Raw genomic sequence first — 19,200 nt, 5'->3', positions numbered from 1 at the left:
GCAAGTCTTAGACTCTTAGTATAATATCTATTATAATAATAATAATAGTACATTTAAATTGTAATCATAAGCTGACCATCTTTAGGAAGTTGTGGAAGCTGCTCCTGCAGATAGTCGGCCATGGCGGCGGCATGCTGCTGCAGCTTCTCCAGCACCGCCACCTCCGTGGCCACCGCCGCCAGACGCGCCTCCTCCACCTCGCCACGAGTCTCCAGCAGCCGTCTGTTGTGGCGCTCCTCGCGCTGGATCAACTGTCGCCACATACACTTCATTACAAAATATTCGCCACAATAATAAACTAACTTAATAATAATAAACTTTATTACAAAATATTCGCCAAAATCGTGCTATAATAAACTAGGGATATGTAAATGATTTTGTGACCTAGTGACATAAATCGGTTTTCGGTGAACTAGGGACATATAAATATATGACAAATACGGTACTATAATTTATACGGGGAGGAAGGTATTATATCATTTTCACATGAGGTGAGCAAACGAAAATAAATACTTTAAATTTGATCGAAATTTTAAACCAAAAATGTCCGCAGGCACAATATACGCAGTGAAAAATGTTAGAAGTTTGCCCCAGTGTAAATACGTTTCCTGCGAGGGTAGTGATTAGGGAAAGGGTTGGGGCTGTAGAAAAGGTGGGTGGGGTAGATGGGTGAAAGGACAGAAAAAAGGGAGGGTAAACGTGTGTGATAAAGGGTTGGTGCCAGAGAGAAGTGAAGAGCTGGTCTAAGGGAAAAGGACTACAAAAAATAGTGAAGAAAGGAGTCGGGGAAAAGGGTGGGTGAAAGGGTGATTTCAAGAGTTGGTTGGCTGAGGAAAAGGAACACAGGGACCAGCACAATTCTAGGCTCACCTTGTACTGGAGTATGACTGTCTCTTATACACATCTATTAANGACTCTCCCCATTCCAATACACCTATATTCTATCTATATTCCCATAAACTGTAAGCCGTATATACTATACAAATGATACTGGATCAATCCTCACGCTATGCCTCGTTAATCCTCGGTATCACTTCACGTACCGAACTCACCTTCAAGCTAAACTTGAATAGAATCGAATGTGAGGGTAGCGAGAGAAAACTTTGCCCTTACACATGTTGAAAACTATGGAAAAATATGGAGTAATTTATTCACCTCTCACTAACAAAATTGATATGCTCACTAGACTACAAAGACAATGACTCAATTAAGAAAGTGCTAATCTCTTTAAAGCCGCTCAATCCATATCAGAAAAATTTCCTATCACTATACCGACAAAAGGTCTCAATAAAAGAAGTGGTCAACTTGGCAGCTTTTTATCCTTGGTTTATTATACGTCATTTCAGAAAAAAGTACAAAATTTATTCAATTATATTGTAAAATATATTAATCTCTCATGGGTAGGCAGCAAGTTTGTTTCTCTAGTAAACATAATGTCTAACAAATTTGAAGTGTGGCAGCAAGTTTTCTTCTTCATTAAACATAACGTCGAACAAACTTGAAGTGTGGCGTTAAATTTGCTGCTCTCGTAAACATGGTGTCGAGCAAACATACTATGATAATCTCACCTTCTCATTAGGCTTTTCTTTTAGAACTTTAGAGAAGCCAGATAAGAGAGCTGGTGAGAATTCAGCGTATCGCTGGTGCAGCGCAGAACACAGCAGCACACACGCGTGTACGTCCGTCATCTTAAGTCGGCACTCGAGCAACGCGTTCGCCGCCTCGCCGATGTAGCGGGACAAGTTCAGTGAGAGAGCTTCCTTGCTCAGGCTTTGGTACTGAGACTCGGTGAAGTTACGCTGTAAACCAAGTGAAAATGGCATTAATGAAGAACCAATGTGCGCTCCATGTCTACGAGACTCTGTGAAGCTATAAACCAAGTGAAAAAGGCATTAATGAAGAACATTTGTGCGCTCCATGCTTACGAGATTCTGTAAAACAGCTGTAAAGTGTAAACCAAGCAAAAATGGCATTAATGAAGAACATTTGGGCGCTCCATGTCTACGAGACTCTGTGAAGCTGTAAACCAAGCAAAAATGGCGTTAATGAAGAATCAATGTGAGCAATCGACTAGACGAGTCAACAATCGGAAACGCGGTCCATGTCATTAATTGAGTTATACCCACAGTAAATAAAACGATTGGATTTCACGGAAGTGTGCGGAGTACAGAATATTTTATGGGTCGCGCACTCAAGTGAAATGTACTCGGTATCCACGATATAGACCGCTGTCGGTATATACCCCATTGCTCCTGTCCATGTCAAACAGGACAGGAGCAATGTGTATCCTGTGACAGGAGTGGATACACTATAGACTTATTCATTTCAACTGGACGCCGAAGACAGCACTGTTAAAACTCCAACTTATGAACTTAGATTATCCTAAACTGTAAGCCGAACTATACCGTAATCCAAAAGTATATTCTATAATCGTTTACGCTGTTCCTCTATATCCTCGGATGCCGCTACAACCGAACCATCCCTCAGGTCATACTAATTTACCATTCATATAAGAGGTGCATAAAAAAGCAACTTCTTACAGTGGCGCCCGAACAGGGACTTGTGGAATTCATCCCTTAACTTTACTTCACCCCTCTTATTGAGCGTCAGAAAATAATCTACATCTTTTAACAAAATAAATTTTTGGGCGCCGGAAAGTGAACTGCAAGCATATTAAGAATCTCATGTAAATAAATAGGCATTATGAGATAGCGGCGAGCTGGCCGAATCGCCAGTAAATACAGTGCGGAGTTCATTAAAGGTTTGAAAGCTTAGACAGAATGTTAAGAAGTCAAGGGTTAACGAAACCAGACCAAATCATTTGAAACAATAATTAGTAATATCCGGCGGTATAAAACTGCTGTAATAGCGTTGTTAAATGGAGCTCCTGCACAAAATTATAATGAATTCCACTAAAATGAAATAAGTTCCACCACTAAAATGAAACATTTTCCACCACTAAAATGAAATATGTTCCAACACTAAAATGAAATATGTTCCACCACTGAAATGAAATATGTTCCACCACTAAAATGAAACATTTTCCACCACTAAAATGAAATATGTTCCACCACTAAAATGAAATATGTTCTCACGTGGCAGCCAAGTACAAGTGGCAGCATCTATATACACAAGTACAAGTAGCGGCCTAAGTACAAGTAGCAGCCGATTTTTGGTCTCTATTTGAGGGGCTCAACTCGGAATGCCGTTAGTGAATAGCGGGCAAAATTTTAAACTATTTAACTATTTTTGATAGGACTGCTCTTGTAGTTTAGGGCTGGAAAATTCCTACCTGTGTTCGTTGAGACTCGTCTTCCTCGTCGCCGTCACTGAGCGTGGCACCCGCGCCGTCGTCGCGTTCTTCGTCTTCGTAGCCACGATCCCGATCATCTTCGTCATCATCGTCGTCCACATCATCTGTGTTGGACGTACGTAGAAGTTAACTAATCCTATTTTTTTTATTCAGGTTGTGAAACGATGGGATTGATAGAATACTAATCGTATCCTTGAGGAGGGAACCTTAACTCCAAACAACAGGCACAAAATAGTGACACTAAGCTTAGAATTTACGAAAAAAAGACACAGGATCACTCCGCACCAGCGGAAAAACTCAAGACGAAATGATAATGAATATAAATTGTAAAAAAAATATATCTTTTACAATGTTGAAGATTATCACCTGCATGCTCAGCGATGGTGGGGAGTCCTGAGCTGTCTCCTTGGTCAGGGAAGAACTCACGAAGCTCAGGCGCTTGCTGTGAGTGAAAAACAAATGGCGTAAGCAATAAATCGAAAACATTTGAATTAGTAAAAATTGAACTAGCAAGCTAAAAAACGTTCGTAACTTATCGCTTAATCTCAATAATATATAAAGTACCAAAATTTATAAATATGCTGAAAAATAGAACCAGAATTTCACAGTAACGCATCAACAAAATAATATCAAACAAGAAGTTAAACGCACTCACAAATAATTTTAGAGAAAAAGTTGTGAATTCCTCGCCTTACCAGTAAACATGATTTAGATTTTTTGTCAGCATTGAAAGTACGTCACTCTGTGGAGTTTAATCACATGGTGTGGTTACATCATGACGGCTCTGAATTTCCCATATGAAAGCCACGCTTTGAACGTTGTAACCCCCTTCTTACCACGTCAATGCTTTACATAGGACCGCTAAAACCCCCTGTTTCAGCCTCTCTACGAGGGCATTGTTCACGTCCCTGCTCACCAAGAGCTCATTGCTCACGCCACTGCTCACCAAGAGCTCATTGCTCACGTCACCGCTCACCATGAGAGCTTTGCTCACAAGCTGCTGGTTAAGAACAGTGAGCGCCTCGGCCGCTTGCTCGAAGCTGTCGAAAAGTACGAGAGATGGACGCAGGGCGGATAGACACTCGCGCACAACCTGGTCGTACTCCGCCGGGAAGCTGTCGCTGGCATACCACAGCAACCTCTTGTAGTGGTAATAATACTGCACACAAAATGTATTCATTATTTGAACCGCAGAAATAAAAGCGAGTTATGCAATACTTGACGTTATTTCGCAATAAAAGTGACAAAAGAGATGTGTAACTCGGATACTTTTAAGATTATCTGGTACGCAAAAATGGGACAAGGGAGTATGGCACACAGGACTCAGCATGCAACAATAATATATCGATGAAGTTGTGTAAGCTTGCATGGTAGTATGGAACAGAAAAAGGTTGATGTCATGTAACAACCGAAGAACGGATTGTAACAAAGCAGACTAATGATTAGAACAAATATGATGACTTTCCATACAACGAGTTTCCTGTTTACTAGCAATGGAGAACGAAGCAATTTTTTTGGCTTCCCAATCAATAGAAATAAAGGCAGAAAAAATATTTTCAAACTTGCCGCCTTGCCTGGAAATAGGTAATAAAGCAGTCGAGTTTTCTCTTGCTGTGTCCTGAGCTGAAGAAGGCCCCGCACGTGTCCAGGATGGTAACCACGAGGCGCAGGCGCAGTAGCTGCTCTGGAGGATCAAGCTCCTGCTGCAGCTCCTCGCTGCTAACACCCGCGCCGAAACTGATCAGGCAGTAGAGGACCTGCCAAAAGATGGAACTATTAATGACTGGCGTTGTCCAAATAGATGGAATTATTAATGACTGGCCTTGTCCAAAAAGATGGAACTATTACTGACTGGCGTTGTCCAAATAGATGGAACTATTAATGACTGGCGTTGTCCAAATAGATGGAACTATTAATGACTGGCGTTGTCCAAATAGATGGAACTATTAATGACTGGCGTTGTCCAAAAATGCACGCTAAAGTGTTGTTATATAAATAACGTTGCCACACTCGCGCCGAAACTGATCAGGCAATAAAGGACCTGCCAAAAGATGGAACTATTAATGACTTGCGTTGTCTAAAACACAAGTTAACTTATTGTTTATATGAATAACGTAGACTGGAAGCCTAGATGATCGTGAGGCGTAGCTGAACCGACCACTGAAGGTAGGTGCCAAAAGGTGGCATCGTCTATTAGTTGAACTTTATGTCGACGGAAAATACTGAGTGCTATTGATAACTGAGGACCTCGTAACGAAAGCTAGGGTACTATCGTTAGATTAACGGTTAAGACAACTTCATTATTTTAATGAAGTAAAATGAATGCTTAGTAAAAAGTCTCGTTACAAGACTCATCATATTACGCGTGAGCGGTCTTTCCTTCAACAAGAAATAAACATCAAACTATCCAATTATCCTGAGTATCTTCCAATTGCCCCAGTAGGTTTGAGATTTATTGAAAACAAACCGACTTTCTATTACTTTGTCTGTAAGCGGGAAGGTAGCAACTGACATTGGTCTCCTTTCTTGGTACAAAACAATTCAAACGATGGTGGGAGATTGATTTATTGAGAACTTTCGTAAGGCTTTTCAACATTTTAATGGGCACAACTCATTGAACTACTATCTGCTGGGATTTGAACATAATATAACACCATTATTGCAGCAAAAACTTCAACTCACCTTGAAGATGATGGCACTTTCGATGACCTTATAGTTGTAAAGTTCAGCGAGGTATTTGGCTGAAGCAATTCTGTGCTGGTTGAGACTAGGCCTGTTGCTTTCAAGACCAATTCTGATGTCCTCCATCACGTTGTCTACGACCGCAGGAGCTATCCAGTCCTTTCAATTAGAATAAAAGGATAAAATAGCACGTCAATGTCTTTCACAACAATTGTCATCTAATATTACTGGTTGGATGATTCAGGTTCAAAGCTTATCGGAACCTAGTGAGCTAATCAGGCTCTCGAACTGGTTGAATTATTTTGTACATATACTGTAGCAGATTTCTAAAGCAAAAGATGTAGTAGATTCGTTCCACAATGATTACAAAGAAAAATCTTCACGTGCTATGAGTGAAAGTGAAGGAAATAGCCTTCATTTGATATCTAGAATTATATTCTTGGGTGAGAAATTGTAACCCAAAACCTTCACATAGAGTGCATGAAGAACAAACTATTCACAAGTATACCGAAATGCTAGCACCTACAAAATTAAATAAAATCATCTTTAGTGAACCTCGATGGGAGATTGAAACCTGACCAGCTCATGCTCAGCAGCATCTACATACACAGGAGTAGACTCATTTCAGTGGCTCTCAAACTGTTCAGTCTTCCTACCAAACTTATTCTGCCAAATTTATTCATTTATTCCAAATTTATTCTATTTTTTTTTTTTGAACATAGCACCTACAATTTTTTTTCGCTTTTCAATGCATGGCCAAATTGAAGCACAATAGCCATAACTTTTTTTGTTGCCCCTCGCCTCATCACACCGAACAAATTCATTAATTGCAATCAATTTGAGAGTCACAGTCTTAGTTGATACAGACGATACAACAGCAGGTAAGCTTATTATATAAACTTATTCATATGAAATGATCAATATGACTTACTAATAAAATGAATTATAAGCTACTTATTTATATTACATTGCTTTAATTCATATTCATAGTATTATATTGATGTGACGGACGTGATATAGGACGAGGCCGCTGACGAGGTTAGCGAGGCAGCGTATGTTCAGGAACTTGACTTCCCAGGGAGAAGAGAGGCGGCGCAGGCAATAGTCCGCTGTCTCGCGGTCCTTCCAGTCCAGCTTCCTTAACTGAAAAATATAACTCAGTACTCACTGCAGTAAGTGACAGAGAGAGCATTTTCTCATCGACGAAAACGTGGTCACGGGGACGGACAGACAGAAAGACGGACAGACGGACAGACGGACGGACATGACGAGCACATTAGCGCATTTTTACCATAAATGAGAAAATGCGCTAAAAAGATAAAAATTACCACATAGACTTGACCAAAAATACATAATTAAAGAGAGAGCTCATCGTTTTTTCTGAAGAAATAGCAGTAGTCAGACAGTCCTTACTGCCCAGCTTCTTTAACTGAAAAGAAATGTTAAAATTACCCACTGCACACACATAACCAAATACATAATTTGAAAAAAGAGCTTTTTTACGAGGTACGATAATAATTTAGAAGATGTATAATAAGAAATTTTCCCCTATCAGTAATTTTACGCAGTTTTTATTAGCCCTTTAGCGACCAGCTACCTTGCAAATGCAAAATAATATATATCGCATTCTTACCGCATTGCTGAATTTTAGTCATTGAAAAAAACTGACAAACTCAAACCTCCAACTGGCATAGCATGCAGCCTGAAATTAAAGCCAATATATTTGTCCAATCGCATGAATAAGCTTCAAATGTCAACAAAATGGCGCCCGATATGTACAGCTAGACGCAAGAGGGTTAACCCTCATAAAACTGCATAATTTTTCAACGTTACCGGGTATGCGTGCAGTTGTACCTCTGTTGTTCGGCAAGGGCTAAAAGTCTGAGAGCGTATTATTTTTACCATAAGAAAAATCATAATTCAGATGATTTATAACAGGAATTTTTACCATTTCAGTAATTTTGCGGTGTTTCGTCGGACAAAAAGCACAGTCTCGAAATAGAGAAGTGTAAGGTATATCACCTAAGGATAGGACTCTCTCACCAGTCGAAGAACTTTCTCAACCGAGGACTTGTTGAGACGCTCGATGATGAGGTGCTTAATGTACTGCTGCATGGGCGGCAGGGGCGCCACCGCCGCCAGTTGACTGCGCTCCGGCGGGTTCACGTAGTAATACGCGTTGGTGATCATCGTATCGTATCTGTCAACACAAAGCGCTACACTGAAACTTATTTCAAAAACTTCATTTCAATTTGAGTATGAAATTCTTCACTCCAAAAAGTGTAATGAAGCAATCATTGATGAAGATTTCAAACAAAGTTTAGATAAAGTTAAGCAAAATACAACTAAAAATATTAAGTGGAAAGAAAGCCCACTTCATTATGATACTACCACTATGGAAAAATGTTTAGGAAGCTAGGCTATAAAGTTTAATAAAAATGGCTAGAGCGTTGAAGGAAGCAAGAAAGAAGCTTTGCTTAGCATTTTAGAGAGACGGAAAACTAAAAAGTTAATGGCAACAGGAAAGGAAATATCTGTGCAGCATGTCGCTTGTACGAGATAGTGGCGGACAGCACGACAACGAAGAAGAGAAGCTCAAGGCATCTTAACACAACAAATCATCCCGCAAATAACCAGCTAAAAAAACGACTTAATCCCACAACTGAGACGGATACCGCGAGCTCGGGGTAAGGAGGTGAGGAACAGTCGTTAAAATTAAGATCAGGATTGAATTTTTGCAAAAAACTTCAATTCAAGAAATTTGTAGATATACCTATAAAAACTGACCGTAGATGTTTTTTTTTTGTCGATAGAAGACAGAAAGACAAATGTCTTTCCCCAAACGACCAATGAAGTCACAGAACAATGAACAAATGAAATTTCTTATAAAAAATTTTGCCACAGTTTTTAAATCAAGCTACAGATAATAATGGGTAAAAGCAAGGATGTATAATAATGTTACCGAGGCTCAAATGAGAGTGCAGTCTTTTTCCGCATCATCTGTTCGAGCAGAACTTTGGTGCGGTGGTGCGTGGCAGGAGTTCTGGAGAAGAGGCGAGTTAAACAACAGTCATTTTACCAAAAATCATATCATTTCATTTCTCCTTTTATAATCCATATTATTGCCGTAAATTTACGAAAAAAATAAGTTTCATGCCATAATTTTTCCGCGACTAAATTATTCTCGTCTATAATACCTCAATTCCCGAATTAAATTAGGTGATAAATTTAAAAACAATACTCGTTTTAATGAATGACAAATTAATGAAAAAAAAACAAGAACTATGTACGCTCTTCTATGGGTAACAAAAGGTTATTTACTACAAGACAGGTATTCCTAAACTTTCTACATTTATTATCTATGAAAATACCGGGTGTAACTCTTCAGGTGTAACTCAACCTCGTTTGAGGAACATGGACTTGAGGCCGTAACTCGCCAAAAAAGGCCACAATTCACCTAAAGAACGTTATAACTCACCCGAAAAAGACCACAAGTAGACCACTCACCGTAGAAAGGCCATAATTAAACAAAAATAAGGTATAACTCATTTTAAAAAAAGGCCATAAATGATGTGACAAAGGTTATCGCTTACCTAAAGAGGTAGCGACCGGCGGTTTCCAGTAGCGCACAGACCATGTCGACATGATGATACTTGAAGTCTGCCAGCAGCACACGCAGACACTGCAGGCCATCAGACGCCGGGAGGATGCCGAACTTCAGCAGCTCGCCAATAAAGCGACACACCTTCAGCTTGCTATCCAAGTTGATTTGGTCCTGTTGTGACAAAGGCGAAAACAAAGTGAAAATGGTGGCCAAAGACACTGAGATAATTCAATCGTTATTGGCAAGAAGAATATTTCTTTAATAGGCTTCTGATGACATGAACCAGAAAATGAGAATCCAAATAATATCCAATGAAATTAAGCAGGAAAGCCTGCTCCTTTTGAATTAATCCACCCTTGTTAAAAAAACACAAACGAACTTCATTTTTGTTACAAATTTCACAACTAAAAGCCTCCATTTTATGAGCGAATTACCAGCTGTACTGTCAATACTGTAATTGAATGGAAATTACCTTCTTCCCGAGCTGGTACCTGTTTACGATGTCAGCATTGCAATTGCATGACTTCGAAACGTTTACTTTTATTATGATATGGTGAATGTTACATTCCTCGTTTTTTAATTACTTGTTAACTGCATGGAAATTACCTTTTTCCTGAGCTGGTATCTGAAGTCCATCTTGAGTCTCTCTATGAGATCGTGGGCCAGGTCCGGCATGAGCGGCTTAAGGGCGGCCACAAGACGGCCGTAGAACGGCAGCAAATCCTGACGGTGACGCGGTACCAGAAACAAAGCCCTGCCACGAACCAGGGGAACACATGGAAATGTTCGTAACTATTCGTAACTCTATGCATTTTGTAAGAGAAACATAAAGATATAAGCTGGCTACAAGAAATGTACACTTAAATAATATAATCAATCAGCATTATGCAGTAAGTGAGTAAAAATAAAGTGGAGGAAATAATCTAATCCATTGGAAATTATTTGGAATAAGCAACCTTTTCATTTGGTACCTCGACATTGAGTATAAAAATACGTAGAGGATAAAGTTTCAGTAATAAAACTTAACTCTTACAAGATCAATTCCGTCCGTTTAATTTCTGAATATTATTCAGCTCTCCTTAGAAAAAGTCAAAAGCTCAAAAAGCTTAGCTCTAGTGAAAACAAGACCAACAAATTAGATCCCGGTGCTGGCAGTTACCTGGCCAGTTTTCTCCTTAGAGGTTTCGTGTTGAACTGAAGGCAAAATTCTAAAGCGAGGTTATCAATAAGCTCTCTGTTGATACACTTGGGCAAGGTGTTCAGGAAGTCTTGGAAGAGCAATCTCTGGGAGGCCGCCTTGTTCGAAATTGTCCCACCTGGGAATAATGCATTTATAGATTCTGGAAAAAAATATCTGCATCAATCTCTTCTCAATAATCAGATGGCATCTATAACTAAATATTGCGATGCAGATGCTAATAAACATATAAAGAATTTAGTTTTAATCTTGAAAGACATTAGTGCTGAAAAAAAAAATATAACTCAGTACTCACTGCAGTGAGTGACAGAGAGCGCATTTTCTCGTCAACGAAAACGTGAAGTCACGGACGGACAGATGGACGGGCAGACGGACATGGCGAGCACAATAGTGCACTTTTTTCATAAATGAGAAAATGCGCTAAAAAGGGCAAAATCCTAGACTTGGGTAGAAAAGCGGAAATTGGTTTAGTGTTCAGACAAATAACACAATATGATAATTATGCGTGAGGTGCACCTTTCTCGTCGTTTTCATTTTCATTTTTCTCCTCTTCTTCTTCTTTCTCAGCAGCTTCGCTGGCATCAACCACTTCTTCTTCTTCAGTATCCAAGAGTTCATCCTCGTCGCCAAGCTTCTCAGCGTCTTTATGGCTCTCATCGCTTGGCGGCTGATCGACAAAATTCTTTGTTAAAATAGAGGGAAATGATTTTTTCAACAAAGTTTTTGTGAAGTTAAGTGAAAAGAATTATTCAACAAAAGTTTTTGTTAAATTGAGGGAAAAGATTTATTCAACAAAAGTCTTTGTTAAGTTGAGTGAAAAGATTCATTCAACAAAAGTCTTTGTTATGGCTGAGTGACAAGATCTATTCAACGACGGTCTTTGCTACTGTTGAGTGAAAAGACAGTTACAATTTGATGACAAGATTTCCTCGGTTTATGTGGTTGCAAAAATTGAGTGAACAGATTTATTTAGCCAAAATATTACTTTCAGTTGAGCGATAAGATTTATTTAACAAAAGTCTTTCTTACAACTGATTAAAAAAAATGTTTTCAACTAAGTCGCGAAAATAATCTGCAATAAAATTCACGCAAATACGAAAATACTTCGCGAAGTCGCAGAGAAACTACTCATCAGTTACAACGGCTGGGTTTAACAATCCCGATAAATTTAACTTCAGGTTACATTGGAGGTCATTTGGAGTGTCCGTTCGCTTTGGGGAACGCGGTCAACATACGGTCGCCACAATATAGAAAATTATTGAAACATTCAACTATAAAGTTTAATAATAAATGGTGTACTTTTTCAGACAATAGGATAAATTGAAAGCTTAATTAAAACCCTAAGACACCTTATATCGAGTGCACGGCATAAGGCCAATATCACTATCGTTCTCAGTAAATGTTTCAGACGTAGCAGTTTCAGGACTCACGCTTGAAAATCGCGTCAGCAATTCCGTCGTTCTCACCGCCGGCAGTCGAATAAAACATTCAACAATTCGACTAATAAAACAATAATAAAAATAATACAATAACAATAATACTATAATAACACGAAATTACCTGTGTTTTCTCCGACTCTGCATAGAGAATGGATGGCAGGAGGGCCTTAAGCTCAGGCAGGCTGGTGTAGAAGGCCTTGTCATCTTCATCCTCCCAGACGTGGCCGACGTTTACAGCTGCCGCGCTGCCTATTGTGCCGCCCTCGTCCAGCACAAGCCCGCCTTCTTCCTCATCCCGACCTGCAGAATAATCTTAATCGTCAAGGTCAACCATTAACCTGCAAGTCTTAGACTCTTAGTATAATATCTATTATAATAATAATAATAGTACATTTAAATTGTAATCATAAGCTGACCATCTTTAGGAAGTTGTGGTAAGTTGTGGGAGCTGCTCCTGAAGATAGTCGGCCATTGCGGCGGCATGCTGCTGCAGCTTCTCCAGCACCGCCACCTCCGTGGCCACCGCCGCCATACGCGCCTCCTCCACCTCGCCACGCGTCTCCAGCAGCCGTCTGTTGTGGCGCTCCTCGCGCTGGATCAACTGTCGCCACATAAACTTCATTACAAAATATTCGCCACAATAATAAACTAACTTAATAATAAACTTCATGACAAAATATTCGCAAAATAATAAACTAACTTGATAATAATAAACTTCATTACAAAATATTCGCCACAATCGTGCTATAATAAACTAGGGATATGTATATGATTTTGTGACCTAGTGACATAAATAGGTTTTCGGTGAACTAGGGACATATAAATGAATGACAAATACTATAATTTACACGGGGAGGAAGATATTATATCATTGTCACATTAGGTGAGCAAACAAAAATAAATGCCTTAAATTTAATCGAAATTTTAAACAAAAAATGTCCGTAGACAAACTATACGCAGTCAAAAATGTTTGAAGTTTGCCCCAGTGTAAGTACGTTTCCTGCGAGGGTAAGGATTAGGGGAAGGGTTGGGAGCTGTAGAAAAGTGTTGGTAAAAATGGGTGAAAGGACGGAAAAGGGAGGAAAAAAGGGTAGGTAAACGGGTGTGATAAAGGGTTGGTGCCAGAGAGGAGTGAAGAGCTGGTCTAAGAAGGGGAAAAGGATTACAAAAAATAGTGAAGGAAGGAGTCGGGGAAAAGCATGGGTGAAAGGGTGAATTCGAGAGTTGGTTAGCTGAAGAAAATAGACACAGGGACCAGCACAAGACTAGGCTCACCTTATACTGGAGTACGACGTGCTGGGAGAGCGACATGTAGTAGTCACGCATGAGCTGCCGCACGTTCTTCTGTCGGTCGGTAGAGAGGAAGTTGCTGCGCGGGACCTCCTCCTGCGAGGTCAACAAGTGCTATAAGAATTGCACCCACAACAATGACCATGAGAAATTAGCAAACAAAATTATGTATCAATATCGACATCATCAGTTAAAAGAGTGAGATGCTTATAGCAGCATAAACTGTGCATCAAGTATAATAAGTTTCTCAGCCACGGCTGATCAAGCAGAGGCAACACTTCCCTTGCCTCTTTTATTAAAATATTAACATCATAACTTAAGTGACATAAGACACTTATTGTAGAACGATAAATCAGGTATCTTGTATAATAAGTATCAGAGTCCCGGCGTACCTAGCAGTGGCAGCCCTTCCATTGCCCCTTTTAATAAAATATAAGCATTATTAGTTAATTGACACATAATACTTATTGTAGTAGGATAAATGGGGGTTTTTAGTATAATAAGTATCCGAGTCCCGGCAGACCTAGCAGAGGCAGCACTTCCATTGCACCTTCTAGTAAAATATTAACGTCATTACTTGAGTGACATAAGATTCTTATTGTAGAACGATAAATCAGGTTTCTTGTATAATAAGTACTATCAGAGTCCCGGCTGACCTAGCAGAGGCAACACTTCCCTTGCCCCTTTTAGTAAAATATTAAGAATTTCATGTAAATAACATAAAATTCATATTGTTTCATATTATAGAACGATAAATCAGGTTTCCAAGTATAATAAGTATCAGAGTATCATGTAAATGACATAAGATACTCATTGTAGAACGATAAATCGTGTTTCTAGTATAATAAGTATCAGAGTCCCAGCTGACCTAGCAGCGGCAGGCCCTCCTTCTGCGAGAACACGGCGACGGCGGTGAGCTCAGCGAAGAAGCGGAGGTCCACGCGCAGCTTGCTCAGGTTGCTCACCTGTAAAACATACAAATAACATAGAATTTTTTACCGTTGTTAAGATTTCAAGTGTTTGAGATTGTGTTTATAAGATTGCATTACCGTGCGTGTTTTTCATAATGCACGAATCTCACCCTAATTTTTATGAAAAGCGAAACATGAAAGCAACCTGGACAAGAGTGTTTTTAAGAATGCAAGGATAACACTTAAATTTTAAATTGAAATTAATTAATTAAAAAATTGAAGGTAAGAAAGAAAAGGTGCACTAACAATACAATGCTATAATACAAGGCATATGAATATAATGCAATTTTAGACAGAACAAAAATATAAATAAGAGGCATGCCCCGTCCCTATCAAATATGCAAATTATTCACAATCTTGGATACATGGAATTGATGTCTTGAAAGGATGCAGTTTATATAACAGTAAATGTTATGTGTCGAGGAGAATAATCATTACTATTTGAACTTAGACAGGTTCCAAAAACTACCACATTCGATTAACTTCTTCATTTGAATTATCTCCGTGATTGCGATATGTTCATGAACATTTCCTTGCGTATGCCCATTTCCTTGTTTATCGCGGTAGTAACTTTCGTTCTTGTGATGTCAGATAAGTAAAACCTATATACTAGCTCTGCTCCAAACCAGTAGATTCAGTCAGGACGAAGAATGGTTAGAGGATATGTCTGACTCGCCCTATTAAAATATATTCTATCTATATTCCCATAAACTGTAAGCCGTATATACTATACAAATGATACTGGATCAATCCTCACGCTATGCCTCGTTAATCCTCGGTATCACTTCACGTACCGAACTCACCTTCAGGGTATACTTAAATATTGCATAATCGAATGTGAGGGTAGCGAGAGAAAACTTTGCCCTTATGTTGAAAAGTATGAAAAAAATATGGAGTAATTTATTCATCTTTCACTAACAAAATTGATACCGTATGCTCACTAAGCTACAATGACAATGACTCAATTAAAAAAGTACTGTTCTCTTTAAAATTACTCAATCCATACAAGAAAAATTTTCTCTCACTATACCGGCAAAAGGTCTATCGAAGAAGTGGTCAACTAGGCAGCTTCTTATCCTTGGTTTATTATACGTCATTTCAGAAAAAAGTACAAAATTTATTCAATTAAATTGCAAAATAATATATTAATCTGTCATGGGTAGGCAGCAAGTTTGCTTCCCTAATAAACAACATGTCAAACAAATTTGAAGTGTGACAACAAGCGTTCTCCTTCAGTAAAAATTTTGTCGAATAAACTTGAAGTGTGTCGTTAAATTTGCTGTTCTCGTAAACATGGTGTCAAGCAAACGTACAGTGATAATCTCACCTTCTCATTAGGCTTTTCTTTCAGAACTTTAGAGAAGCCAGATAAGAGAGCCGGTGAGAATTCAGCGTATCGCTGGTGCAGCGCAGAACACAGCAGCACACACGCGTGCACATCAGTCATCTTAAGTCGGCACTCGAGTAACGCGTTCGCCGCCTCGCCGATATAGCGGGACAAGTTCAGTGAGAGAGCTTCCTTGCTCAGGCTCTGGTACTGAGACTCGGTGAAGTTACGCTGTAAACCAAGTGAAAATGGCATTAATGAAGAATATTTGTGTGCTCCATGCCTCCAAGACTCTGTGAAGCTGCATACCAAGTGAAAATGGCATTAATGAAGAACCAATGCTTGCAATTGACTAGATGAGTCAATAATCGGAAACGCGGTCCGTGTCATTAATTAAGTTATACCCATAGTAAATAAAACGTTTAAATTTCCCAATAATGTGCGGAGGAAAGAATATTTTATGGGTCGCGCACTCAAGCGAAATGCCCTCGGTATCTTCGATGTAGACGTCTGGCGATAAGATGTAGTATAAGTATGCTTACCCCCCCTTTTTACAGTTTATCTTGTAGAATTCAACCCTTCACTTCATTCAGCCCTCTTATTGAGCTTCAGAAAATAATCTACATCTTATAACAAAATAAATCTTTTCTAATAGCGTTGTTAAATGGAGCTTCTCAACAAAATTTTAATGAATTCCACTAAAATGAAATATGTTCCACTCACAAGTTTCTTGATGAATGCGGTGTTTTTCTTGAGACTGGAGTCAAGCTTGCCGGTTGGTAGCTCAGAGCGCTCCTTAGCAGCAGCGGAGTTTGTGGCGCGAAGTTCTGCCTTCTCCTGCAGACGCGTTGCCGCCTCCGCGATGTAGCACCGCAAAAACGCCTGACAAAAATGCAAATTTGTTTCAAAGTTACCAGCTTTTGCCTCTTCATTGACAAATAACTAAGGAAAGAGTAAACGTTTAGCGTCAAATGAAAAATAAGCAAGTGCGGAGAATATGGTGACATGTTTTGTCAGGTGCTGTGGTTGAGTTTCAATTTCAAGCCATTATTATTGTTACATTCCAAGATATTATGATTATTATTTCACTTCAAGATATTCTAATTATTATTTCATTTGATATTATTTGAAAACTCTCTGCAAACACAAGTGCATTGTTTAAGCAGCCGATAAAAAAAATCGCGTTGTCAATTCCATTCGTACATAAAATCTGGTAAAGAAATTCATGGCACAAAAAAAAAAAAGAAATTCATGACGTTATGGCGGTAAAATGGCAAATCATTCATCTACGTTGTGTCTACATGAAACAATTCATCCGATTTAGAGTTGCTTATTCATTGATGATTATATTAATATATAAAGTGGGACGTAGTTTCAAGTATAGTAGGGTGAGGGGCGCGTAAATCATCACAAAACAAGTTAAGTGAAAATTAACATTAACGAATAAAACTCAATGACAAGAACGAGCATTGTTCTTATTTCCTTTAACTTGTTAGCGACGCTCAATGAAATGTAGCTGCGATCAAGAAATGAGTATCATTGAATCATACATTAAATCAACTTCCACATTCACTGTTGATTGAAACATCGGTGATTCAATGGAGGTAACGCAATGTTGAATCACTTACCCGATCTTCTTCCAGTTCAGCTGCATTGGCATCAGTTCCTTCCACTTCCAGACGATCTTTTACAGTTTCGGTTACTTCGTCAACACACGAGATCTCCATTGGCCTGACAGTCTCGAGAATTAACTGATCAATTACTCCATAAGCTGCATTAGAGTCACCGCCAGCATTTGCATCTGGTGAGGGAACGCTAATATCTTCGTATGTTGTAATAATTGATTCATCTTCTTCTCTTACCGTAGCGTCTTCTTCGTTCATAGTATTTGTTTCCTCATCATTGGCAATACTCTCATCTAGAACTGTGGAGGGATCGGTAAAATCTTCGCTTGCTGTCTTCGTTGCCTCATTAACAACAATCAGATCTAGGTCAGATTTGTGCTCAGAAACCTTATCTTTGTTTGTGGTAATAGTTGTCTCATTATTAACAATATTGGGATCTATATCATCAGGTGAGGAAATATCTCTTATGGTATCCGTCCCATCCTCTTTATCAATACTTGAATCTATAATTGACGATGGAACAGCAACTTCTTCATCTTCTTTTACGCTATTTGTCGTCTCATTATTATAAATATTTGAATCTAGATCAGATGTGGGATCAGTAACATGTATTAGGGAATTCGTAGCATCGTCTGTACAAATCGTCTTATCTCTATCAGGCGTAGGATCAGTAACATCTTCGTCAGCAACATCGGCGGCCTTACCTTCATCAACATTAAGAAGAAGGTTTTGTACGTGATAATTATCGTCCAAATCATAATTTTCTTTATCGGTATTAGTGGTCGTCTTTTCAGTAGCAACATTCGTTTCACGATCTGTACTGAGACCATCGTCATCATTCAAGGCTGGGGATGTTTCTTGAGCAACATCCTTCATCTTCTCTGCTGTAGTGCTCATCGAAACATCATCGCTTGAAGTCTTAGAAATATTCTCTACACACATCACATCGCTTTCCTCCAGTGCTAAGTTTTCTTCAATACAGACAACGGCGTCAGGAATTTCAAGAACATCACTCGGTTGATTGCCTGCACTTGAACCTGCCTCGTATACTTTCTCTGATGAAGGCTTTTTGTGTGATAAAATTTTATAGCTTTTTGGTTTTGTAGGTTTCGGGTCTCCAGAATCAGAGCCTTCGGACTGTTCGGGCTTTCTTATCGGCAAGTCCGACACTTTCTTGCACTCACGAGTTGGTGTGTCAGTGCAGTCGCGGTCCTCTTTTTTACTTACACACATCCTGGGCTTCAGGCTTCTTCTTTCCGCGGAGTTTTCTGTAGCTCTTGCCACCTGGTCGTTCTTTGGAGTCCATAACTGCAAGTGATACTAACTTAAGTAATATTTGCTAGATTGTGAATCAAATGGAAGTAAAAACCACTTCCTCTTGACAGGATTCATTATTTAGTTTCTGACGTAGAAACTAGAGCAAACAACGGCGAATATTATAATAACATTAGATGAATTACACTATGTCATTTACGCTAATGAAGCAATCCGATTACTTAGATCAAACCGTCAGTTGAGAATGAAAATCCCATTAAAATGTTTAACCAACGCTAAACAAAACGAACTTTTCATAGCTTATATAGTAAAAAATAACTAATTATTAGTAATGATAATTAGCAATACTCAACAGTAGATCATATTGTCACTCTATACAGGAACGAACATTTGAGATTTTTTAACCTTATTAGCAGCGATTATTTAGTAGTGCATTAAGAAAGAACGCTATCTATATTAATCGACTAGCACATCGA

General features: G+C 39.0%; 1 protein-coding gene across 1 annotated transcript; it reads right to left on the bottom strand.

The window, feature by feature from the left end:
- Window positions 1-3,136: 3,136 nt before the first annotated feature.
- Window positions 3,137-18,658, bottom strand: LOC108672480 (regulator of nonsense transcripts 2). The gene is given in 21 exon segments (XM_047883226.1): window positions 3,137-3,417; window positions 3,680-3,755; window positions 4,290-4,472; window positions 4,888-5,070; window positions 5,996-6,154; window positions 7,007-7,138; window positions 8,039-8,195; window positions 8,958-9,038; window positions 9,589-9,770; window positions 10,206-10,353; window positions 10,759-10,915; window positions 11,314-11,464; window positions 12,358-12,536; window positions 12,653-12,673; window positions 12,675-12,837; window positions 13,512-13,622; window positions 14,066-14,079; window positions 14,395-14,491; window positions 15,825-16,055; window positions 16,548-16,706; window positions 17,453-18,658. Coding segments are annotated over 21 exon segments (3,669 nt in total). The 5' UTR covers window positions 18,392-18,658; the 3' UTR covers window positions 3,137-3,271.
- Window positions 18,659-19,200: the final 542 nt, after the last annotated feature.

Source organism: Hyalella azteca, unplaced genomic scaffold, assembly GCF_000764305.2.
Source record: "Hyalella azteca isolate HAZT.00-mixed unplaced genomic scaffold, Hazt_2.0.2 contig12310, whole genome shotgun sequence".
Classification (NCBI taxonomy): Eukaryota; Metazoa; Arthropoda; class Malacostraca; order Amphipoda; family Hyalellidae; genus Hyalella; species Hyalella azteca.
The sequence above is the reverse complement of the archived record's forward strand: the minus strand, read 5'-3'. Positions and strand labels throughout refer to the sequence as shown.